This window comes from Gopherus flavomarginatus, chromosome 4, assembly GCF_025201925.1.
Source record: "Gopherus flavomarginatus isolate rGopFla2 chromosome 4, rGopFla2.mat.asm, whole genome shotgun sequence".
In the NCBI taxonomy this organism is placed as follows: domain Eukaryota; kingdom Metazoa; phylum Chordata; order Testudines; family Testudinidae; genus Gopherus; species Gopherus flavomarginatus.
Window position 1 is genome coordinate 122956904 of NC_066620.1, and position 26828 is coordinate 122983731.

At 45.3% G+C, this 26828-nt stretch overlaps 1 protein-coding gene across 2 annotated transcripts; it reads left to right on the forward strand.

Moving 5' to 3' along the window:
• Positions 1–5143: 5143 nt before the first annotated feature.
• Positions 5144–17090, forward strand: LOC127049268 (uncharacterized). 2 transcript variants are annotated; one of them, XM_050949876.1, is made up of 2 exons: positions 5144–6152; positions 16813–17090. In XM_050949876.1, exon 1 carries the CDS (start codon positions 5172–5174, stop codon positions 6012–6014), a length of 843 nt encoding a protein of 280 aa, XP_050805833.1. In that variant the 5' UTR covers positions 5144–5171; the 3' UTR covers positions 6015–6152; positions 16813–17090. The 2 variants fall into 2 exon arrangements, with proteins under 2 accessions (XP_050805833.1, XP_050805834.1); XM_050949877.1 differs by lacking the exon at positions 5144–6152 and adding an exon at positions 11273–12269 and having other exon boundaries at positions 16813–16868.
• The last annotated feature ends 9738 nt before the right edge of the window (positions 17091–26828 follow it).

Here is a 26828-nt window from a genome sequence, read left to right on the forward strand (position 1 = left end):
TTTTATGGGGGGGGGGGTGTTTGTTTTTTTTGGTTTTTTAAAAAGGAGGATTAACTTCCCAATCTTTTTATTTAATAGAGAACATCTCTCATCCAAATCAGTGTCTTTATTGAAATTTTAACTTTTAAATAGTTAGTTCAGGGTTGCCATGAACTAAACATATGGGAAAAGTAGGAAATAGAAAATTATACTGTCCAAAATCCAGCAAATAAAACCTATATGCTATATCTCTTCTAATCTGAATTGTGAAATTCAGACTGGTGTCTGTTCCTAGGCACACTCCAAAAGAGAAATCTAGTCCCATTCTGTGTTTTACAGTGGACATGCTGCCCCAGCCTTTCCTGTAGCTGCACCAACAGACACACTATTGAGAACATAAATCAAAATTGGAGCAATTTACACAGGCTCTACTGCTGAGAACTTTCTATAGGTATAATCACTTCTTCACACAAATAATTCAGTGAGATTTTACACAATTAAATTAAAAAAGGCAACTTATAGAAAAATCAAGTTTCATTTTGCCAGCAGCAAACCTAAATTGTTAAAATTATATTAGGGCTGTCAAGCAATTTAAAAAAAATGATTCATGATTAATTGCCATTTTAATCACTGTTTAATAATAATATACCATATATTTAATTTTTTTTAATGTTTTCTACATTTTCAAATGGATTGATTACAATTACAACACAGAATACCAAATGTACAATGCTCACTTTATATTTTTATTTCAAATATTTGCACTGTAAAAAACCCAGAAGAAAGTATTTCAATTCACCTCATATAAGTACTGTATTGCAATCTCTATATCGTGAAAGTGCAACTTACAAATGTTGAATTTTTTTTTACATAACTGAACTAAAAATTAAAACAATGTAAAACTTTAGAGCAGTGTTTCTCAAACTTTTTATGATGGCAATTCCATTTGGACTTAAAAAAAAATCATGACCCACCCACTAGAAAAAAATGTGATCCCCTGCTTTCAGCCTTATGGGGCTCCAACCTTCAGCCCCCATTGGGGCATGGGGCTGCAGCCTTCAGCCCTCTGCAGGACTCAGTCCTTCAGCTCCTCTGCCACCTCTGGTGCTCTAGACTTCAGGCCCCCTCAGGGTTCCAGCCTTCCATCCAACTTGGGACACAGGACTCTGGGCTCCAGCCCCTCTGGGGGTGTGGGGCCAGCCCTCTGCAGGACTCAATCCTTCAGCTCCTCTGCCACCTCTGGTGCTCCAGACTTCAGGCCCCCTCAGGGCTCCAGCCTTCCATCCAACTTGGGACACAGGACTCTGGGCTCCAGCCCCTCTGGGAGTGTGGGGCTCGGGGCTCCAATTCCCACACTGCCTCTGGAGTGTGATTAATGCATTAAAAAAATTAACATGTTACTCATGCTGTGAATGGATCCTTAATTGGCAGCCCTAGAGCAAAGTGAAAGGTCATGGGGACTTATTGGAAGTGACAGAGGAGGAGTAAGACCTGGGTGTATTGGTTGATGACTGAGCTGCCAATGTGATGCAGCAGATGCAGCTGTGAAAACGGCTAATTCAATCCCTGGATGCATCAGGCAAGGGATTTTCAGTAGAGATAGGGAAGTGTTATTACCATTGTACAAGGCACTAGTGAGACCTCGTGGAATACTGAATGCAATTCTGGTCTCCCATGTTTGAAATTTAAATTGCTGGATGTCGAGTAATTTTATTTTAAATTACAAAAAATACTTAGAGAACCAAGAAATGGTAGGCCAGCTCGTTCTAATTGTTTCTTGTACTGCCAACTCAGGAATGTGACTCCCACTGTTTTAGTCACAGGGGTTCTCTTACACACCTCGGGGGATGCCCTGATTAAAATCAAGCAGAATTAACAACTATAGCTATCTCATTAAAGAAAGGAAAAGAAAACATTAAACAAAACAATACAAATGACAGAATACATTGCTTAACTGGTTACTTCTGTTACAATCTCTGTTGTATGTCCCTCTGTGGAGAGCTTCAGTAGAGATTACAATTTTGAGTAGACTGTCTCTGGAAGTATTCTTTGTTGGGCAAGTTAAGACCAAAGTATATTGTTTGCCAAATTTATTGTGAGCCCAGCTTATTATTTTTTTCAATATTTAAGATGTTTTTGGGCAAATATTTTAAGGGCAGGTGAAACCCATCTAGTTATTATTAGTATCCAGTTCAGAATTGGACAACGTAAACAATCTTAACTAGATCCTATGAAAATGAAGAAAACATTTTGATCTGTTACTTAGAAGAAAGAAGCCATTTAAAGGGCTGTCTTGTGATAGGCCAGTCACTAACATTAAGACTCTTGAATCCAATTAAATCCCACTGTTTCTTTGTTTACCAATGTTTAGCCCCTATCTCCTCTGCAGAAACACATGATCTAACTATGTGGTGATTAACAAGAGAAACAGTTCGTGTTTTAACCTACAATAATAGTTCCATATCTCAAATTATTACAAGTGGGTTTTTTTTAATCTAATTCTCTTACCAGTGTCTGTTAATTTTCTCTCACCAATCAATGCTTAAGTGTTGGGGAGGTTCTGTTTAGGTTGGTTTTCTCTTGAGTCTTCTTTTTTGTTTGTTGCTGTCTGTGGTAGTTTGTAGAGATGGACAGAATAAGTTGATGAGTATGAATGTTTTCTGTTTAAACCTAGTAGTGGGGAGAAGGAGCTGTGAGAGAGAGAGAGAGAGAAGGGGTGCTCATTTCAAAATTTTTTTTTGCTTCTCCCTTTCCTTCCTATTTCCATTAAATTAGGAGAAAACAACACTCTCAGGCTTGTTTAGATTCAAAATTGGTCGCTGTCATCTTTTCACTGGCTCCATACTGTTGGAGGTTGGCTTAGGTGACACCATCAGTTTCTGAATATGCAGTCTGTTTAATGAATATGCAAAACTTCTAATTTCCTTTGGTGGTGGAAAAATCCCAAATAACCTTTTAAAGTTAGAGTTTATTTTTTCTTTTTTATTCAATTCTTTTTCTGAGCTATTCTTTCAATTTTATTAGAGTTCCAGGAAATAAAATTCAATTTTCAGAAAGTCAAATGCATCTGTTCTTTATGTAACCCTTCTGCCAGGTGCAGCCGACGGCAACCAGGGCTGCCGGGTTCAATATCTAGGGGTTCCTTCCCATCCATAAAACACACAACCGGCATCAGCCCCCACCCAGTAATCTGGGAAAATTACACACCACCCCTGGGTGTCTCTGAGGGGCAATACTTCCCCACTCACAGGCACAGAATCTGAGTGTAGAAAAGAAATTTAATAAATGGAGAGAAGTAACTCAGTATTAATTTGAGAAAACACCTCTAACAGGGTTCATAAACATAAACCATGAGCAAAAGACCACTCTATGTAAGTTGGGCTGTGTCCTTTTCCCCTCAGGTTCTTAAGTTCAGCAACCCAAAAGTCCCTTTCAGGTGTTTGATACTTCTCTGCACCCCACTCATGGTTGTGGTTCTTGGTCAGTGCAGACCCAGGGTTCAGAGGTGCATTTGCAGAATTCAACTCCCACCCTAGGTGGAGGGGAAGGTTAAGGAACACCTTACTTGTTCCACTACGGGGACATTCACTCGCTGCCTCTCTTTTCCAGCTACGCAATTGCTGTGCCTCTCTGTCAGAAGCCTTGCCGGCTGCTGTCATAAACAGATAGCTAAGGGTTAACGTCTCTTTCACCTGGAAAGAAGTATCTGAAACACCTGACCAGAGGACCAATCAGGAAACAGGATTTTTTCAACTCTGGGTGGAGGGTTTTTTGTGTGTGAGTCCTTTGTTCTGGGTCTTCTGCCTGACTCTCTCTCGGCTATGAGGGGATTTCTATTTCCTGCTTTCTAATCTTCTGTTTCCAAGTTGTGAGTACAGAGATCATAAAAACAATAGGGGTTATTGTTTTTTTCTTTTGTATTTACATGTCTATAGTTGCTGGAGAGCTTTGAATTGTATTCTTTTTGAATAAGGCTGTTTATTCAATATTCTTTTAAGCAAATGACCCTGTATTTGTCACCTTAATACAGAGAGACCATTTTTATGTATTTTTTCTTTCTTTTTATATAAAGCTTTCTTTTTAAGACCTGTTGGAGTTTTTCTTTAGTGGGGGACTCCAGGGAATTGAGTCTGTGCTCACCAGGGAATTGGTGGGAGGAAGAAGTCAGGGGGAAATCTGTGTGTATTAGATTTACTAGCCTGACTTTGCATTCCCTCTGGGTGAAGAGGGAAGTGCTTGTGTTTCCAGGACTGGAAATAGAGAGGGTGGACTCCCTCTGTTTAGATTCACGGAGTTTGCTTCTGTGTATCTCTCCAGGAACATCTGGAGGGGGGAAGGGAAAAGGTTTATTTCCCTTTGTTGTGAGACTCAAGGGATTTGGGTCTTGGGGTCCCCAGGGAAGGTTTTTGGGGGGACCAGAGTGCCCCAAAACACTCTAATTTTTTGGGTAGTGGCAGCTTTACCAGGTCCAAGCTGGTAACTAAGCTTGGAGGTTTTCATGCTAACCCCCATATTTTGGACACTAAGGTCCAAATCTGGGACTAGGTTTATGATATGGTGTGCAGCGTTGGGATGAAAGATACAATCCAGAAGCCAGTAGGAATATTATGTTTTTCTTTTCTCTGCTAGGGGCTTTTTAGCAGAGAGAAACAGTTTGGGTTTAAAAGGGAACCAGGGAGAATTTTTTTTTCTGCTCTCTCTGGCAGTTGTGGCTTGCATATTAAGCAAGAAACCATTAAGAGACTATTAAGGGTCTTTTGTCACACAATAGCACTCCCATTAGGAGGCAGACACCAGCACTATACTCATGCAAATAAAGTGGTTTTTCTGGTTTACTTTACATTGAAAAAATTAGCTAGAGGAAGAAATGGAAAAAGGCACTGTTGCTAGGCAGACCCCAGGAGGCAACAGAGCCTGAAGTTCAGACAATAAACACCGGAGGGCACCCCAACACAAGAAAACAGGAACCATGCCTAACAAGACAAAAATGGGGGCCGAAGAACAAATCAAAGACGCCGAGCACAGGCGACAGATGGAAAAAAACAAACAGGAACTAGAAATAAAACAAAAAGAAATGGAAATGAAAGAAAGAGAAGAACAGATCAAACAGGCAGCCCATAAGAGAACAAGCAGCCAAAAATGCAGCCCACCACAGAAAACTAGAAGAAGAAGAGGTGGCCCACTGCCGAGACATGGAAAAACCACAAAAAGAAATGGAAAAACAACAAAAAGAAAATGAAGAGAAGGAAAAACAGAGAAAACATGAACTGGACTTAGCGCAAGCTGGGCTGCATGCGCCAGCCAATCCTAACAACCCTTCGCCAATTATGGTTCCACATCACAGGAAATTTCCCACCTACAAGGCAGGTGATGACACCGAGGCCTTCTTGGAAAATTTTGAAAGAGCCTGTCTTGGGTACAGCATCCCTGAAGACCAGTACATGGTAGAATTGAGGCCACAGCTCAGTGGACCTTTAGCAGAGGTGGCAGCTGAAATGCCTAAGGAGAACATGAACGACTATAAACTTTTTCAAACCAAGGCCAGATACAGAATGGGGATAACCCCGGATCATGCCCGTCGGCGTTTCAGAACCCAAAAGTGGAAACCAGATGTGTCATTTCCCAAACACGCCTACTACGTTGGGAAAAATTATGAGGCCTGGATATCAGGACACAATGTTAAAACCTTGGAAGAACTGCACCTCCTCATACAAATGGAGCAGTTCTTGGATGGTGTTCCTGAGGACATAACACGGTACATACAAGATGGAAAACCCAAAAATCTTGCTGAGGCTGGGGAGATTGGAGCCAGATGGATGGAAGTGGCAGAAAGCAAGAAAGCTACGGTCAAGGGGAACGAATACCCCAGGGGGCACACCGACCATAAACCCTACAACCGAGGACAGCCAAAGACCCCACATACAACCCAAGTAAAGCCACAGACGCCCTATTCTTCCACCTCACCAGTCTCCAGTAACTCACCTCGGCCCAGTGACCCATCAGATGGAAGATGCTTTAAGTGTAATGAACTGTGACATATCAAGGCCAACTGTCCAAAGAACGCCATCTGAGTGCAATTCATTACACCACCATCACACCAAAGATCCCCAGGCCCAGATGCCTCTCAAATACCCTTGGAGCGAAGGGAAAATTTGAGAGTGGGCGGAAAGAAGGTTACAGCGTGGAGAGACACGGGGGCACAAGTGTCAGCTATCCACCAATCCTTCGTAGACCCCAAATTCATCAACCCAAAGGCCCAAGTGACAATTTACCCCTTCATGTCACAAGCTGTAGACTTGCCTACAGCTCAACTGCCTGTCCAGTACAAAGGCTGGTCAGGAATGTGGACTTTTGCAGTCTCTGACAATTATCCTATCCCCATGCTACTGGGGGAAGACTTGGCCAACCAGGTGAGGCGGGCCAAGAGAGTGGGAATGGTTACACGTAGCCAAACCAGGCAAGCTTCCAGACCCATTCCTGTTCCTGAACCGTCCACAGAGGCCCCGTCTGTGTTACCAGAGACCCAGACAGAGGTAGTGGATCCAGATTCCATGCCAACCACTGAAACAGCCACAGCGCCTCCAGTCCCAGGCCCGGAACTGGAACAGCAACCAGCACCAGCAAGTGCAACCACATCTTCAAACTCAACGCCAGAGGGCGCCAGCGAGCCAGAACTGGCAGAAGCAAAAGACAACCATACCCAAAAGGCTCAGCCAGAGCCTGAAATACCCTCAGGTGCACCAGCGGAGAGCGGTTCACCAGCAACGGAAACAACCCCATCACCTACATCACTTCCAGAGGGACCAAGCCCAAGTCCACAGTCTGAGGAAGAACTGGTGACCCCAGCCTCAAGGGAATAGTTCCAGACTGAGCAGGAAGCAGATGACAGCCTTCAGAAAGCTTGGGCGGCGGCACGGAGCACCCCACCGCCTCTCAGCTCTTCTAATCGATCCCGGTTTGTTATAGACCAAGGACTTTTATACAAGGAAATTCTTTCTGGTGGACACCGGGAAGAATGGCAGCCGCAAACACAGTTGGTGGTTCCAACTAAGTACCGGGGGAAGCTCTTAAGCTTAGCCCATGATCATCCCAGTGGCCATGCTGGGGTGAACAGAACCAAGGACCGGTTGGGGAAGTCCTTCCACTGGGAGGGGATGGGCAAGGATGTTGCCAAGTATGTCCGGTCTTGTGAGGTATGCCAAAGAGTGGGAAAGCCCCAAGACCAGGTCAAGGCCCCTCTCCAGCCACTCCCCATAATTGAGGTCCCATTTCAGCGAGTAGCTGTGGATATTCTGGGCCCTTTCCCAAAAAAGACGCCCAGAGGAAAGCAGTACGTACTGACTTTAGTGGACTTTGCTACCCGATGGCCAGAAGCAGTAGCTCTAGGCAACACCAGGGCTAACACTGTGTGCCTGGCCCTAACAGACATCTTTGCCAGGGTAGGTTGGCCCTCTGACATCCTTACAGATTCAGGGTCTAATTTCCTGGCAGGGACCATGAAAGAACTGTGGGAAACGCATGGGGTGAACCACTTGGTTGCCACCCCGTACCACCATCAAACCAATGGCCTGGTGGAAAGGTTTAATGGAACTTTGGGGGCCATGATATGTAAATTCATCAACGAATACTCCAATAATTGAGACCTAGTGTTGCTGCAGTTGCTGTTTGCCTACAGGGCTGTACCACATCCCAGTTTAGGGTTTTCACCGTTTGAACTTGTGTATGGTCACGAGGTTAAGGGGCCATTACAGTTGGTGAAGCAGCAATGGGAGGGGTTTACGCCTTCTCCGGGAACTAACATTCTGGACTTTGTAAGCAACCTACAAAGCACCCTCCGACACTCTTTAGCCCTTGCTAGAGAAAACCTAAAGGATGCTCAGGAAGAGCAAAAGGCCTGGTATGACAAACATACCAGAGAACGTTCCTTCAAGGTAGGAGACTAGGTTATGGTCTTGAAGGCGCAACAGGCCCATAAGATGGAAGCATCATGGGAAGGGCCATTCACGGTCTAAGAGCGCCTGGGAACTGTGAACTACCTCATAGCATTTCCCAATTCCTCACTAAAGCCCAGAGTATACCATGTTAATTCTCTCAAGCCTTTCTATTCCAGAGACTTACAGGTTTATCAGTTTACAGTCCAGGGAGATGATGCTGAGTTGCCTGACGGTGTCTACTACAACGGGAAAAAAGACGGTGGCGTGGAAGAGGTGAACCTCTCAACCACCCTGGAACGTCTGCAGCGGCGACAAATCAAGGAGCTGTGCACTAGCTTCGCCCCATTGTTCTCAGCCACCCCAGGACGGACTGAACGGGCATACCACTCCATTGACACAGGTAATGCTCACCCCATTAGAACCCCACCCTACCGGGTGTCTCCTCATGCCCAAGCTGCTATAGAACGGGAGATCCAGAACATGCTACAGATGAGTATAATCCGCTCATCTACCAGTGCATGGGCATCTCCAGTGGTTCTGGTACCCAAACCAGATGGGGAAATACGCTTTTGCGTGGACTACCGTAAGCTAAATGCGGTAACTCTTCCAGACAACTATCCAATGCCACGCACCGATGAGCTATTGGAGAAGTTGAGACATGCCCAGTTCATCTCTACAATAGACTTAACCAAGGGGTACTGGCAAGTACCGCTAGATGAACCTGCCAAGGAGAGGTCAGCATTCGTCACCCATGTGGGGGTGTATGAATTTAATGTCCTTCCTTTCGGCCTTCGAAATGCACCCGCCACCTTCCAGAGGCTGGTAGATGGTCTACTAGCAGGACTGGGAGAATATGCAGTTGCCTACCTCGATGATGTGGCCATTTTTTCAGACTCCTGGCCCGAACACCTACTACACCTGAAAAAGGTCTTTGAGCGCATCAGGCAGGCCGGACTAACTGTTAAGGCCAAAAAGTGTCAAATAGGCCAAAACAGAGTGACTTATCTGGGGCACCAGGTGGGTCGAGGAACCATAAACCCCCTACAGGCCAAGGTGGATGCTATCCAAAAGTGGCCTGTCCCAAGGTCAAAGAAACAGGTCCAATCCTTCTTAGGCTTGGCCGGGTACTACAGGCGATTTGTACCACACTACAGCCAAATCGCTGCCCCACTGACCGACCTGACCAAAAAGACCCAGCCAAATGCAGTTAACTGGACTGATGAGTGTCAAAAGGCCTTTACCCAGCTTAAGGCGACGCTCATGTCTGACCCTGTACTCAGGGCCCCGGATTTTGACAAGCCATTCCTAGTAACCACGGATGCATCTGAGCGTGGTATAGGAGCCGTTCTCATGCAGGAAGCAACAGATCACAACTTCCATCCTGTCGTGTTTCTCAGCAAGAAACTGTCTGAGAGGGAAAGTCACTGGTCAGTCAGTGAAAAGGAATGCTATGCCATTGTGTACGCCCTGGAAAAGCTACGCCCATATGTTTGGGGACGGCGGTTCCAGCTACAAACTGACCATGCTGCACTAAAGTGGCTTCATACTGCCAAGGGGAACAACAAGAAATTTCTTCGTTGGAGTTTAGCTCTCCAAGATTTTGATTTTGAAATTCAGCACATCTCAGGAGCTTCTAACAAAGTAGCTGATGCACTCTCCCGTGAGAGTTTCCCAGAATCCAGTAGTTAAAAAGTGTTCTTAAAATGTACAAGTCTGTTAGTTATATACTTAGTGGTATATGTAAAGGTGCATGTGTTGTATTAATCTGTTTATTTTAAAGTTCTAGGAGGAAATCGCCGCCAGTGAGCTTCCCCACTGTCTGCAATTTGGGGGGCGTGTCATAAACAGATAGCTAAGGGTTAACGTCTCTTTCACCTGGAAAGAAGTATCTGAAACACCTGACCAGAGGACCAATCAGGAAACAGGATTTTTTCAACTCTGGGTGGAGGGTTTTTTGTGTGTGAGTCCTTTGTTCTGGGTCTTCTGCCTGACTCTCTCTCGGCTATGAGGGGATTTCTATTTCCTGCTTTCTAATCTTCTGTTTCCAAGTTGTGAGTACAGAGATCATAAAAACAATAGGGGTTATTGTTTTTTTCTTTTGTATTTACATGTCTATAGTTGCTGGAGTGCTTTGAATTGTATTCTTTTTGAATAAGGCTGTTTATTCAATATTCTTTTAAGCAAATGACCCTGTATTTGTCACCTTAATACAGAGAGACCATTTTTATGTATTTTTTCTTTCTTTTTATATAAAGCTTTCTTTTTAAGACCTGTTGGAGTTTTTCTTTAGTGGGGGACTCCAGGGAATTGAGTCTGTGCTCACCAGGGAATTGGTGGGAGGAAGAAGTCAGGGGGAAATCTGTGTGTATTAGATTTACTAGCCTGACTTTGCATTCCCTCTGGGTGAAGAGGGAAGTGCTTGTGTTTCCAGGACTGGAAATAGAGAGGGTGGACTCCCTCTGTTTAGATTCACGGAGTTTGCTTCTGTGTATCTCTCCAGGAACATCTGGAGGGGGGAAGGGAAAAGGTTTATTTCCCTTTGTTGTGAGACTCAAGGGATTTGGGTCTTGGGGTCCCCAGGGAAGGTTTTTGGGGGGACCAGAGTGCCCCAAAACACTCTAATTTTTTGGGTAGTGGCAGCTTTACCAGGTCCAAGCTGGTAACTAAGCTTGGAGGTTTTCATGCTAACCCCCATATTTTGGACACTAAGGTCCAAATCTGGGACTAGGTTTATGATATGGTGTGCAGCGTTGGGATGAAAGATACAATCCAGAAGCCAGTAGGAATATTATGTTTTTCTTTTCTCTGCTAGGGGCTTTTTAGCAGAGAGAAACAGTTTGGGTTTAAAAGGGAACCAGGGAGAATTTTTTTTTCTGCTCTCTCTGGCAGTTGTGGCTTGCATATTAAGCAAGAAACCATTAAGAGACTATTAAGGGTCTTTTGTCACACAATAGCACTCCCATTAGGAGGCAGACACCAGCACTATACTCATGCAAATAAAGTGGTTTTTCTGGTTTACTTTACATTGAAAAAATTAGCTAGAGGAAGAAATGGAAAAAGGCACTGTTGCTAGGCAGACCCCAGGAGGCAACAGAGCCTGAAGTTCAGACAATAAACACCGGAGGGCACCCCAACACAAGAAAACAGGAACCATGCCTAACAAGACAAAAATGGGGGCCGAAGAACAAATCAAAGACGCCGAGCACAGGCGACAGATGGAAAAAAACAAACAGGAACTAGAAATAAAACAAAAAGAAATGGAAATGAAAGAAAGAGAAGAACAGATCAAACAGGCAGCCCATAAGAGAACAAGCAGCCAAAAATGCAGCCCACCACAGAAAACTAGAAGAAGAAGAGGTGGCCCACTGCCGAGACATGGAAAAACCACAAAAAGAAATGGAAAAACAACAAAAAGAAAATGAAGAGAAGGAAAAACAGAGAAAACATGAACTGGACTTAGCGCAAGCTGGGCTGCATGCGCCAGCCAATCCTAACAACCCTTCGCCAATTATGGTTCCACATCACAGGAAATTTCCCACCTACAAGGCAGGTGATGACACCGAGGCCTTCTTGGAAAATTTTGAAAGAGCCTGTCTTGGGTACAGCATCCCTGAAGACCAGTACATGGTAGAATTGAGGCCACAGCTCAGTGGACCTTTAGCAGAGGTGGCAGCTGAAATGCCTAAGGAGAACATGAACGACTATAAACTTTTTCAAACCAAGGCCAGATACAGAATGGGGATAACCCCGGATCATGCCCGTCGGCGTTTCAGAACCCAAAAGTGGAAACCAGATGTGTCATTTCCCAAACACGCCTACTACGTTGGGAAAAATTATGAGGCCTGGATATCAGGACACAATGTTAAAACCTTGGAAGAACTGCACCTCCTCATACAAATGGAGCAGTTCTTGGATGGTGTTCCTGAGGACATAACACGGTACATACAAGATGGAAAACCCAAAAATCTTGCTGAGGCTGGGGAGATTGGAGCCAGATGGATGGAAGTGGCAGAAAGCAAGAAAGCTACGGTCAAGGGGAACGAATACCCCAGGGGGCACACCGACCATAAACCCTACAACCGAGGACAGCCAAAGACCCCACATACAACCCAAGTAAAGCCACAGACGCCCTATTCTTCCACCTCACCAGTCTCCAGTAACTCACCTCGGCCCAGTGACCCATCAGATGGAAGATGCTTTAAGTGTAATGAACTGTGACATATCAAGGCCAACTGTCCAAAGAACGCCATCTGAGTGCAATTCATTACACCACCATCACACCAAAGATCCCCAGGCCCAGATGCCTCTCAAATACCCTTGGAGCGAAGGGAAAATTTGAGAGTGGGCGGAAAGAAGGTTACAGCGTGGAGAGACACGGGGGCACAAGTGTCAGCTATCCACCAATCCTTCGTAGACCCCAAATTCATCAACCCAAAGGCCCAAGTGACAATTTACCCCTTCATGTCACAAGCTGTAGACTTGCCTACAGCTCAACTGCCTGTCCAGTACAAAGGCTGGTCAGGAATGTGGACTTTTGCAGTCTCTGACAATTATCCTATCCCCATGCTACTGGGGGAAGACTTGGCCAACCAGGTGAGGCGGGCCAAGAGAGTGGGAATGGTTACACGTAGCCAAACCAGGCAAGCTTCCAGACCCATTCCTGTTCCTGAACCGTCCACAGAGGCCCCGTCTGTGTTACCAGAGACCCAGACAGAGGTAGTGGATCCAGATTCCATGCCAACCACTGAAACAGCCACAGCGCCTCCAGTCCCAGGCCCGGAACTGGAACAGCAACCAGCACCAGCAAGTGCAACCACATCTTCAAACTCAACGCCAGAGGGCGCCAGCGAGCCAGAACTGGCAGAAGCAAAAGACAACCATACCCAAAAGGCTCAGCCAGAGCCTGAAATACCCTCAGGTGCACCAGCGGAGAGCGGTTCACCAGCAACGGAAACAACCCCATCACCTACATCACTTCCAGAGGGACCAAGCCCAAGTCCACAGTCTGAGGAAGAACTGGTGACCCCAGCCTCAAGGGAATAGTTCCAGACTGAGCAGGAAGCAGATGACAGCCTTCAGAAAGCTTGGGCGGCGGCACGGAGCACCCCACCGCCTCTCAGCTCTTCTAATCGATCCCGGTTTGTTATAGACCAAGGACTTTTATACAAGGAAATTCTTTCTGGTGGACACCGGGAAGAATGGCAGCCGCAAACACAGTTGGTGGTTCCAACTAAGTACCGGGGGAAGCTCTTAAGCTTAGCCCATGATCATCCCAGTGGCCATGCTGGGGTGAACAGAACCAAGGACCGGTTGGGGAAGTCCTTCCACTGGGAGGGGATGGGCAAGGATGTTGCCAAGTATGTCCGGTCTTGTGAGGTATGCCAAAGAGTGGGAAAGCCCCAAGACCAGGTCAAGGCCCCTCTCCAGCCACTCCCCATAATTGAGGTCCCATTTCAGCGAGTAGCTGTGGATATTCTGGGCCCTTTCCCAAAAAAGACGCCCAGAGGAAAGCAGTACGTACTGACTTTAGTGGACTTTGCTACCCGATGGCCAGAAGCAGTAGCTCTAGGCAACACCAGGGCTAACACTGTGTGCCTGGCCCTAACAGACATCTTTGCCAGGGTAGGTTGGCCCTCTGACATCCTTACAGATTCAGGGTCTAATTTCCTGGCAGGGACCATGAAAGAACTGTGGGAAACGCATGGGGTGAACCACTTGGTTGCCACCCCGTACCACCATCAAACCAATGGCCTGGTGGAAAGGTTTAATGGAACTTTGGGGGCCATGATATGTAAATTCATCAACGAATACTCCAATAATTGAGACCTAGTGTTGCTGCAGTTGCTGTTTGCCTACAGGGCTGTACCACATCCCAGTTTAGGGTTTTCACCGTTTGAACTTGTGTATGGTCACGAGGTTAAGGGGCCATTACAGTTGGTGAAGCAGCAATGGGAGGGGTTTACGCCTTCTCCGGGAACTAACATTCTGGACTTTGTAAGCAACCTACAAAGCACCCTCCGACACTCTTTAGCCCTTGCTAGAGAAAACCTAAAGGATGCTCAGGAAGAGCAAAAGGCCTGGTATGACAAACATACCAGAGAACGTTCCTTCAAGGTAGGAGACTAGGTTATGGTCTTGAAGGCGCAACAGGCCCATAAGATGGAAGCATCATGGGAAGGGCCATTCACGGTCTAAGAGCGCCTGGGAACTGTGAACTACCTCATAGCATTTCCCAATTCCTCACTAAAGCCCAGAGTATACCATGTTAATTCTCTCAAGCCTTTCTATTCCAGAGACTTACAGGTTTATCAGTTTACAGTCCAGGGAGATGATGCTGAGTTGCCTGACGGTGTCTACTACTGTCATAAACAGATAGCTAAGGGTTAATGTCTCTTTCACCTGAAGCACCTGACCAGAGGACCAATCAGGAAACCGGATTTTTTCAACTTTGGGTGGAGGGAATTGAGTGTCTAAGGTCTTTGTTTTCTGGCTGCCTGCTTGCTCTGAGCTTTGGAGAAGTAGTTCTACTTTCTAGTCTTCTGTTTCTAAGTGTAAGGACAAAGAGATCAGATAGTAAGTTCTATGGTTTCTTTTCTTTGGTATTTGCATGAATATAAGTGCTGGAGTGCTTTGATTTGTATTCTTTTTGAATAAGGCTGTTTATTCAATATTCTTTTAAGCAAATTGACCCTGTGTGTATCATCTTAATACAGAGAGAACATTTGTACTTATTTTTCTTTCTTTTTATATAAAGCTTTCTTTTAAGACCTGTTGGAGTTTTTCTTTACTTCAGGGAAATTGAGTCTGTACTCACCAGGGAATTGGTGGGAGGGAGATCTGTGTGTGTTGAAGTGGCTAGCCTGATTTTGCATTCCCTCTGGGTGAAGAGGAAAGTACTTTTTGTTTCCAGGATTGGGAACAGAGAGGGAGATTCACTCTGTTTGGATTCACAGAGCTTGTGTCTGTGTATCTCTCCAGGAGCACCTGGAGGGGGGGAAGGGAAAAAGGATTATTTCCCTTTGTTGTGAGACTCAAGGGATTTGGGTCTTGGGGTCCCCAGGGAAGGTTTTTCAGAGGGACCAGAGTGCCCCAAAACACTCTAATTTTTTGGGTGGTGGCAGCAGGTACCAGGTCCAAGCTGGTAACTAAGCTTGGAGGTTTTCATGCTAACCCCCATATTTTGGACGCTAAGGTCCAAATCTGGGACTAAGGTTATTACATGGTGGCAGCGGTGGGATTAGAATCCAGAAGCCAGTAGAAATATTATATTTTTCTTTTCTCTGCTAAGGGCTTTTTAGCAGAGAGAAACAGTTTGGTTTTAAAAGGGAACCAGAGAGAAATTTTTTTTTTTTCTGCTCTCTCTGGCAGTTTGTGGCTTGCATATTAAGCAGAAGTCGTTAAGGACTATTAACAGTCTTTTGTCACACAATAGCACTCCCATTAGGAGTCAAGTACCAGCACTTATAGGCATGCAAATAAAGTGGTTTTTCTGGTTTCCCTTCATTGAACATTAGCTAGAGAGAGAAAAGAAAAATTAGCTAAAGGCACTGTTGCTAGGCAGACTTCAGGAGGCAACAGAGAACCTGCAGTTCAGAAGATAAACACCGGAGGGCACCCCAACACAAGAAAACAGGAACCATGACTTCTAAGGCAAAAATTGACGCCGAAGAGCAAATCAAAGAAGCTGAACACAGGCGACAACTGGAAATAAAACAAAAAGAGATGGAAATGAAAGAAAGAGAAGAACAGATCAAAGAGGCAGCCTTCCAAAGAGAACAGGCAGCCCAAGAGGCAGCACACAAAAGAAAACTAGAAGAAGAAGAGATAGCCTACCGAAGGAAACAAGCAGAAGAAGAGTTGGCCCACCACCGAGAAATGGAAAAACACCAAAAAGAAATGGAAAAACACCAAAAAGAAATGGAAAAAACAACAAAAAGAAATGGAAAAACAACAAAAAGAGAATGAAGAGAAGGAAAAACAGAGAAAACATGAACTGGAGTTGGCAAAAGCTGGGCTGCATGTGCCAGCCAACCCTAACAACCCGGCGCCAAATATTGCTCCACAGCACAGGAAATTTCCCACCTACAAGGCAGGTGATGACACCGAGGCCTTCTTGGAAAATTTTGAAAGAGCCTGTCTTGGGTACAGCATTCCCGAAGACCAGTACATGGTAGAATTGAGGTCACAGCTCAGTGGACCTTTAGCAGAGGTGGCAGCTGAAATGCCTAAGCACCAAATGAATGACTATAAACTTTTTCTAACCAAGGCCAGATACAGGATGGGGATAACCCCAGATCATGCCCGTCGGCGTTTCAGAAACCAAAAGTGGAAACCAGAGGAGTCATTTCCCAAACACGCCTACTACATTGCAAAAAACTATGAGGCCTGGCTAACAGGAAACAACATTCAAACCTTGGAAGAACTGAACCTCCTCATACAAATGGAGCAGTTCTTGGATGGTGTTCCTGAAGACATCACACGGTACATACAAGATGGAAACCCCAAGAATATCGCTGAGGCGGGGGAGATTGGAGCCAAATGGATGGAACTGGCAGAAAGCAAGAAAGCTACTGTCAAGGGGAACGATTACCCCAGGGGGCACACAGACCATAAACCCTACAACCGAGGACAGCCAAAGACCCCACATACCACCCAAGTAAAGCCACAGATACCCTACCCTTCAACCTCACCAGTCTCCAGTAACTCACCTCGGCCCAGTGACCCATCAGATGGAAGATGCTTTAAGTGTAATGAACTGGGACATATCAAGGCCAACTGTCCCAAGAACACCATGCGAGTGCAATTCATTACACCACCATCACACCAAAGATCCCCAGGCCCGGATGCCTCTCAAATACCCTTGGAGCGAAGGGAAAATTTGAGAGTGGGCGGAAAGAAGGTTACTGCGTGGAGAGACACGGGGGCACAAGTGTCAGCTATCCACCAATCCTTCGTTGACCCCAAATTCATCAACCCAAAGGCCAAAGTGACAATTTACCCCTTCATGTCACAAGCTGTAGACTTGCCTACAGCTCAACTGCCTGTCCAGTACAAAGGCTGGTCAGGAATGTGGACTTTTGCAGTCTATGACAATTATCCTATCCCCATGCTACTGGGGGAAGACTTGGCCAACCAGGTGAGGCGGGCCAAGAGAGTGGGAATGGTTACACGTAGCCAAACCAGGCAAGCTTCCAGACCCATTCCTGTTCCTGAACCGTCCACAGAGGCCCCGTCTGTGTTACCAGAGACCCAGACAGAGGTAGTGGACCCGGATTCCATGCCTACCACTGAAACAGCCACAGCATCTCCAGTCCCAGGCCCGGAACTGGAACAGCAACCAGCACCAACAAGTGCAACTACATCTTCAAACTCAACGCCAGAGGGCGCCAGCGAGCCAAAACTGGCAGAAGCCACAGACAGCCATACCCAAAAGGCTCAGCCAGAGCCTGAAATACCCTCAGGTGCACCAGCGGAGAGCGGTTCACCAGCACTGGTGACCCCAGCCTCAAGGGAACAGTTCCAGACTGAGCAGGAAGCAGATGACAGCCTTCAGAAAGCTTGGGCGGCGGCACGGAGCACCCCACCGCCTCTCAGCTCTTCTAATCGATCCCGGTTTGTTATAGACCAAGGACTTTTATACAAGGAAATTCTTTCTGGTGGACACCGGGAAGAATGGCAGCCGCAAAAACAGTTGGTGGTTCCAACTAAGTACCGGGAGAAGCTCTTAAGCTTAGCCCATGATCATCCCAGTGGCCATGCTGGGGTGAACAGAACCAAGGACCGGTTGGGGAAGTCCTTCCACTGGGAGGGGATGGGCAAGGACGTTGCCAAGTATGTCCGGTCTTGTGAGGTATGCCAAAGAGTGGGAAAGCCTCAAGACCAGGTCAAGGCCCCTCTCCAGCCACTCCCCATAATTGAGGTCCCATTTCAGTGAGTAGCTGTGGATATTCTGGGCCCTTTCCCAAAAAAGACGCCCAGAGGAAAGCAGTACGTACTGACTTTAGTGGACTTTGCTACCCGATGGCCAGAAGCAGTCGCTCTAGGCAACACCAGGGCTAACACTGTGTGCCTGGCCCTAACAGACATCTTTGCCAGGGTAGGTTGGCCCTGCGACATCCTTACAGATTCAGGGTCTAATTTCCTGGCCGGGACCATGGAAAAACTGTGGGAAACTCATGGGGTGAATCACTTGGTTGCCACCCCGTACCACCATCAAACCAATGGCCTGGTGGAAAGGTTCAATGGAACTTTGGGGGCCATGATACGAAAATTCATCAACGAATTCTCCAATAATTGGGACCTAGTGTTGCAGCAGTTGCTGTTTGCCTACAGGGCTGTACCACATCCCAGTTTAGGGTTTTCACCATTTGAACTTGTGTATGGTCACGAGGTTAAGGGGCCATTACAGTTGGTGAAGCAGCAATGGGAGGGGTTTACGCCTTCTCCAGGAACTAACATTCTGGACTTTGTAAGCAACCTACAAAGCACCCTCCGACACTCTTTAGCCCTTGCTAGAGAGAACCTAAAGGATGCTCAAGAAGAGCAAAAGGCCTGGTATGACAGACATGCCAGAGATCGGTCCTTCAAGGTAGGAGACCAGGTTATGGTCTTGAAGGCGCAACAGGCCCATAAGATGGAAGCATCATGGGAAGGGCCATTCACGGTCCAAGAGCACCTGGGAGCTGTAAACTACCTCATAGCATTTCCCAATTCCTCACTAAAGCCTAAAGTGTACCATGTTAATTCTCTCAAGCCTTTCTATTCCAGAGATTTACAGGTTTGTCAGTTTACAGTCCAGGGAGAGGATGCTGAGTGGCCTGACGGTGTCTACTACGACGGGAAAAAAGACGGTGGCGTGGAAGAGGTGAACCTCTCAACCACTCTGGAACGTCTGCAGCGGCAGCAAATCAAGGAGCTGTGCACCAGCTTCGCCCCATTGTTCTCAGCCACCCCAGGACGGACTGAACGGGCATACCACTCCATTGATACAGGTAATGCTCACCCAATCAGAACCCCACCCTACCGAGTGTCTCCTCATGCCCAAGCTGCTATAGAACGGGAGATCCAGAACATGCTACAGATGGGTATAATCCGCTCATCTACCAGTGCATGGGCATCTCCAGTGGTTCTGGTACCCAAACCAGATGGGGAAATACGCTTTTGCGTGGACTACCGTAAGCTAAATGCTGTAACTCGTCCGGACAACTATCCAATGCCACGTACCGATGAGCTATTGGAAAAGTTGGGACGTGCCCAGTTCATCTCTACAATAGACTTAACCAAGGGGTACTGGCAAGTACCGCTAGATGAACCTGCCAAGGAGAGGTCAGCATTCGTCACCCATGCGGGGGTGTATGAATTCAATGTCCTTCCTTTCGGCCTTCGAAATGCACCCGCCACCTTCCAGAGGCTGGTAGATGGTCTACTAGCTGGACTGGGAGAATTTGCAGTTGCCTACCTCGATGATGTGGCCATTTTTTCAGACTCCTGGCCCGAACACCTACTACACCTGGAAAAGGTCTTTGAGCGCATCAGGCAGGCAGGACTAACTGTTAAGGCCAAAAAGTGTCAAATAGGCCAAAACAGAGTGACTTACCTGGGGCACCAGGTGGGTCGAGGAACCATAAACCCCCTACAGGCCAAGGTGGATGCTATCCAAAAGTGGCCTGTCCCACGGTCCAAGAAGCAGGTCCAATCCTTCTTAGGCTTGGCCGGATACTACAGGCGATTTGTACCCCACTACAGCCAAATCGCTGCCCCACTGACCGACCTGACCAAAAAGACCCAGCCAAATGCAGTTAAGTGGACTGATGAGTGTCAAAAGGCCTTTACCCAACTTAAGGCAACGCTCATGTCTGACCCTGTGCTCAGGGCCCCAGATTTTGACAAGCCATTCCTAGTAACCACAGATGCATCTGAGCGTGGTATAGGAGCAGTGCTCATGCAGGAAGCAACAGATCACAACTTCCATCCTGTCGTGTTTCTCAGCAAGAAACTGTCTGAGAGGGAAAGTCACTGGTCAGTCAGTGAAAAGGAATGCTATGCCATTGTGTACGCCCTGGAAAAGCTACGCCCATATGTTTGGGGACGGCGGTTCCAACTACAAACTGACCATGCTGCACTAAAGTGGCTTCATACTGCCAAGGGGAACAACAAGAAACTTCTTCGTTGGAGTTTAGCTCTCCAAGATTTTGATTTTGAAATTCAACACATCACAGGAGCTTCTAACAAAGTAGCTGATGCACTCTCCCGTGAGAGTTTCCCAGAATTCAGTAGTTAAAAAGTGTTCTTAAAATGTAGAAGTCTGTTAGTTATATACTTAGGAGTATATGTAAAGGTGTATGTGTTGTATTAATCTGTTTATTTTCAAGTTCTAGAAGGAAATCGCCGCCAGTGAGCTTCCCCACTGTCTGCAATTTGGGGGGCGTGTCATAAACAGATAGCTAAGGGTTAATGTCTCTTTCACCTGAAGCACCTGACCAGAGGACCAATCAGGAAACCGGATTTTTTCAACTTTGGGTGGAGGGAATTGAGTGTCTAAGGTCTTTGTTTTCTGGCTGCCTGCTTGCTCTGAGCTTTGGAGAAGTAGTTCTACTTTCTAGTCTTCTGTTTCTAAGTGTAAGGACAAAGAGATCAGATAGTAAGTTCTATGGTTTCTTTTCTTTGGTATTTGCATGAATATAAGTGCTGGAGTGCTTTGATTTGTATTCTTTTTGAATAAGGCTGTTTATTCAATATTCTTTTAAGCAAATTGACCCTGTGTGTATCATCTTAATACAGAGAGAACATTTGTACTTATTTTTCTTTCTTTTTATATAAAGCTTTCTTTTAAGACCTGTTGGAGTTTTTCTTTACTTCAGGGAAATTGAGTCTGTACTCACCAGGGAATTGGTGGGAGGGAGATCTGTGTGTGTTGAAGTGGCTAGCCTGATTTTGCATTCCCTCTGGGTGAAGAGGAAAGTACTTTTTGTTTCCAGGATTGGGAACAGAGAGGGAGATTCACTCTGTTTGGATTCACAGAGCTTGTGTCTGTGTATCTCTCCAGGAGCACCTGGAGGGGGGGAAGGGAAAAAGGATTATTTCCCTTTGTTGTGAGACTCAAGGGATTTGGGTCTTGGGGTCCCCAGGGAAGGTTTTTCAGAGGGACCAGAGTGCCCCAAAACACTCTAATTTTTTGGGTGGTGGCAGCAGGTACCAGGTCCAAGCTGGTAACTAAGCTTGGAGGTTTTCATGCTAACCCCCATATTTTGGACGCTAAGGTCCAAATCTGGGACTAAGGTTATTACAACTACAACGGGAAAAAAGACGGTGGCGTGGAAGAGGTGAACCTCTCAACCACCCTGGAACGTCTGCAGCGGCGACAAATCAAGGAGCTGTGCACTAGCTTCGCCCCATTGTTCTCAGCCACCCCAGGACGGACTGAACGGGCATACCACTCCATTGACACAGGTAATGCTCACCCCATTAGAACCCCACCCTACCGGGTGTCTCCTCATGCCCAAGCTGCTATAGAACGGGAGATCCAGAACATGCTACAGATGAGTATAATCCGCTCATCTACCAGTGCATGGGCATCTCCAGTGGTTCTGGTACCCAAACCAGATGGGGAAATACGCTTTTGCGTGGACTACCGTAAGCTAAATGCGGTAACTCTTCCAGACAACTATCCAATGCCACGCACCGATGAGCTATTGGAGAAGTTGAGACATGCCCAGTTCATCTCTACAATAGACTTAACCAAGGGGTACTGGCAAGTACCGCTAGATGAACCTGCCAAGGAGAGGTCAGCATTCGTCACCCATGTGGGGGTGTATGAATTTAATGTCCTTCCTTTCGGCCTTCGAAATGCACCCGCCACCTTCCAGAGGCTGGTAGATGGTCTACTAGCAGGACTGGGAGAATATGCAGTTGCCTACCTCGATGATGTGGCCATTTTTTCAGACTCCTGGCCCGAACACCTACTACACCTGAAAAAGGTCTTTGAGCGCATCAGGCAGGCCGGACTAACTGTTAAGGCCAAAAAGTGTCAAATAGGCCAAAACAGAGTGACTTATCTGGGGCACCAGGTGGGTCGAGGAACCATAAACCCCCTACAGGCCAAGGTGGATGCTATCCAAAAGTGGCCTGTCCCAAGGTCAAAGAAACAGGTCCAATCCTTCTTAGGCTTGGCCGGGTACTACAGGCGATTTGTACCACACTACAGCCAAATCGCTGCCCCACTGACCGACCTGACCAAAAAGACCCAGCCAAATGCAGTTAACTGGACTGATGAGTGTCAAAAGGCCTTTACCCAGCTTAAGGCGACGCTCATGTCTGACCCTGTACTCAGGGCCCCGGATTTTGACAAGCCATTCCTAGTAACCACGGATGCATCTGAGCGTGGTATAGGAGCCGTTCTCATGCAGGAAGCAACAGATCACAACTTCCATCCTGTCGTGTTTCTCAGCAAGAAACTGTCTGAGAGGGAAAGTCACTGGTCAGTCAGTGAAAAGGAATGCTATGCCATTGTGTACGCCCTGGAAAAGCTACGCCCATATGTTTGGGGACGGCGGTTCCAGCTACAAACTGACCATGCTGCACTAAAGTGGCTTCATACTGCCAAGGGGAACAACAAGAAATTTCTTCGTTGGAGTTTAGCTCTCCAAGATTTTGATTTTGAAATTCAGCACATCTCAGGAGCTTCTAACAAAGTAGCTGATGCACTCTCCCGTGAGAGTTTCCCAGAATCCAGTAGTTAAAAAGTGTTCTTAAAATGTACAAGTCTGTTAGTTATATACTTAGTGGTATATGTAAAGGTGCATGTGTTGTATTAATCTGTTTATTTTAAAGTTCTAGGAGGAAATCGCCGCCAGTGAGCTTCCCCACTGTCTGCAATTTGGGGGGCGTGTCATAAACAGATAGCTAAGGGTTAACGTCTCTTTCACCTGGAAAGAAGTATCTGAAACACCTGACCAGAGGACCAATCAGGAAACAGGATTTTTTCAACTCTGGGTGGAGGGTTTTTTGTGTGTGAGTCCTTTGTTCTGGGTCTTCTGCCTGACTCTCTCTCGGCTATGAGGGGATTTCTATTTCCTGCTTTCTAATCTTCTGTTTCCAAGTTGTGAGTACAGAGATCATAAAAACAATAGGGGTTATTGTTTTTTTCTTTTGTATTTACATGTCTATAGTTGCTGGAGTGCTTTGAATTGTATTCTTTTTGAATAAGGCTGTTTATTCAATATTCTTTTAAGCAAATGACCCTGTATTTGTCACCTTAATACAGAGAGACCATTTTTATGTATTTTTTCTTTCTTTTTAAGACCTGTTGGAGTTTTTCTTTAGTGGGGGACTCCAGGGAATTGAGTCTGTGCTCACCAGGGAATTGGTGGGAGGAAGAAGTCAGGGGGAAATCTGTGTGTGTTAGATTTACTAGCCTGACTTTGCATTCCCTCTGGGTGAAGAGGGAAGTGCTTGTGTTTCCAGGACTGGAAATAGAGAGGGTGGACTCCCTCTGTTTAGATTCACAGAGTTTGCTTCTGTGTATCTCTCCAGGAACATCTGGAGGTGGGAAGGGAAAAGGTTTATTTCCCTTTGTTGTAAGACTCAAGGGATTTGGGTCTTGGGGTCCCCAGGGAAGGTTTTTGGGGGGACCATAGTGCCCCAAAACACTCTAATTTTTTGGGTGGTGGTAGCTTTACCAGGTCCAAGCTGGTAACTAAGCTTGGAGGTTTTCATGCTAACCCCCATATTTTGGACGCTAAGGTCCAAATCTGGGAGTAGGTTTATGATAGCTGCTCACCAGCTACTCATTTGCCACCCCTCTTACTTTCACAGGGCTCTGGCATTCCAGCCCCTGGCTTAACAAGGTTCTTTCAGCTGAGGGTGATCCCCTCATTTGGGACAGGTTAAGCACAGTCCTGCTTCCCTGTATTCCTGCAATAATTATAGCATTGGTAACATCATTTCACTACCCCTGCATTCAGTACTAAAGTGATTTGTATCCCAACACCAGCCAAAGTTGATTACTTTGAACAAAACATTACTCTCCGTGCTGGATATCTAAGCAGAGCAGGAGCAAACTGTATATACATAAATACACCCAGAGTCTCTCCCCCTTCCAGCTAGCTGTCAGGGAAGAATTCATTCAGACCCTGCTTACATTTACATAAAAAGTGTTTTCATTCTCAGAGCAGTCTTTTCAAATTAAATATCTCTTAAAGTCTTAAATGGCAGTGATCCATGAAAAACTCTTTGGTCAGAGTGGTTTTCATCAGCAATTCACAAAAAAACAGCCTTTAAAAAAAATCACAGTCACTTTTGACTCTGCTTTCACAACACACAAATGCTGTTATGTAAATGTGGCAGAATTGTATAGAGCTAGAATAGAACCCTGTTTATCTGACTTTTCATTATCCAGCTGTCCATATTAATGAAATAACCAGCACACACAGGTCCAGAAGTGGGTGATCTTTCTGGCAGCTGCTAGATGGCACTATAGCCTCACACTTTCCCATTCTCTAGCTTATCTGATTTTTTGATTATCTAATCTGGCCCTGGTCCCAGTTAGATCAGATAAACCAGGTTCTGCTGTATAATAAATGATTGTTGATAAATTTCTACTCTTTTTCTTCCCCACAATGAAACAGTTAGCATATCTCAGCACCAGACCTACTTTTGGGATTTGAAAGTATCAGCTTTTGGCCACCTGCAAGCTTATATAGAATAACCTCTTTCTTCACCTCATCCTCTCCGTTTTATTGAGAGTTAAACCAGCAACCAAAAGTTACATTAGGCTAAGAACTGCTGTACTGAACTGTCTTGAGCTAGCGAAAGGACTCATGATGTTATCCTTTTACTAATTTTTCTATTAAGATAAAGTCTTCCACAGCAAACAAGACTGAATTTCTAATGTAAAAAAATTGAGGAAAACCCCAGATAAAAGACCCCATCCATATCCCTTTACCCATTCACATCTGTATTTGGATATCTCCAACCTACTCTAAATCAACCTTCTGATCAAAAGCTCAGAAGGAAAGTTGGGCTTTTCAGCATGCCCCAAAACAAATCAAGGCTCTCACCCCACTCAGAAAAATGATGGTGCTCCAAGCCAGCCTCCAGCACCATAGACACACTGCAGAGCAGCAGCTAGAGTGCCATTTTGGCTCAGACGCCTCTTGATCCCTTATAAAAACTCTGCTGCCACTACACTACAAAATGAGGTGGGGTAGCCATCTTTGATGAGGGCAGAAGTGTTTTTCAACATACATCACCATTCACATTTCCCTCAGTAAAGATGGCGGACAAGTGGGTGAAGAGAGTCACATGATCTGGTCTCATGGTCTCCCTCTGGCTGCACAAGGGAGCTGGGAGCCAAGGTGTGTGTTGGTCCTGTTCTAGGCAGAACAGTGGTCTGCGTCTAGCAGCAAATGGCCTGTAGGCAGATGGTGGTAATCCTGCAACAGACAATTAGGGGAGAACCAACCCACAGGAAAGCTTCTTCCCAGCCCCAGAACATTGTAAGTTCTTTGATTTTAAGGACAGGAGGAATTTTGTATGGTGCTAATCTTTTAATGAGGCTGCTGTGTGGTTCTAGGGCAAATGCCTTACAGCAGTCAATGTCCATTATGTCCACACTATTACTTCTGTTAGCCAACATTGAAATCGCACCACAAAGTAATATCAAGTCTGTCTGACAAGATGAGTGTTAATTATGATGCCATTTTTTAAATTATTTATGGTTTTCATCCTATTTCAGCTTTTCCATGATTTTATTGAAGGTTGTTGTCATGCTAAATGATCTGTCGTTACTCATTTCATCCTGTTTGCTCTTTTAAATATTGACACATTAGCTGTTTTCCAGTCTTCTGCGACTTCCCCATATTCCAGGATTTGTTACATAAACACATCAATGGCTCAGAGAGGTCTCCAGCCAATTCTATTAAAATTCTAGGTGCAAGTTATCCAGTCTTAAAAATATGAAAATGGTCAGTGTTAGCACTTGTTTAACATCTTTTCTAGTTAATTATTGAAATAGAAAGTTTTTCATTATCACTGTAAGCTATGACTATATCATCTAGTTTCTTCCCAACTACAGAACAGAAATATTATTGAACGCATGTCTTTCCTGACAATTTTACCGTCCTTATTTAGTAACAAACCTATACTATTTCTACGACTTTTTTGTTGTTCCTGACATATTTAAAGAATTCTTTGTTGTTGTTCTTAACTCTACTGGCCATAATTTTTGCATTGATACCTTTAGCTTTCCTTATTAATAGTCTTCATTTCTTAACTGCTAATGTATAGTCATTGCTATTAACTTTCCCTTTTTTCCATATATATAATTGTTGCTTTCTTTTCCTTTTTTAACCAGGATGGATTGTAAAATGACTAAGGCTTTTTTTGATTGCAGAATTGTGATTTTTGGACATCTATAGTAATGTTTTCTTAACCAACTACCAATTATAATATGTATTGTTGGTTGTCTTATACCCAGAAGCTTGAAGATCCAGTATATGCTCATTATATATTTTTATCCCATATAGTGTAAATCTGGATGTTTCATTATCCACATACATGCCCAATCTCTTTTTGAATCCTGCAAAGTTCTTGAACCCAGTGATATATTCTGGCAGTGAGTTCCATAGCCTTTACTTTGTACAATGCATAACAGACCTATCAGTTTTAAATATGTTGCATTTCAATTTCAATGCATGTACTTATTCATATATCATAAGAGAAAGTAAATCATGTGCCAACAAACATACTTTCTCTGTATCATTCATTATTTTGGGTAAATCTTATGTCCCCTCTCATTTACCTCTTTTCTGAATTAAGCAGTCCCAATTTTCTCAACCTCTATTTTTAGAGACATTTCTCCAGACCACTGTCATTCTGCTGCCCAAATCAGGACTCTTCTTATTTTTTAAATAGCTC

What these genes read in the sequence shown, in the direction of transcription:
- LOC127049268 (XM_050949876.1), top strand. Translation starts at nt 5,172, where the DNA reads ATGGAAAAACCACAAAAAGAAATGGAAAAACAACAAAAAGAAAATGAA.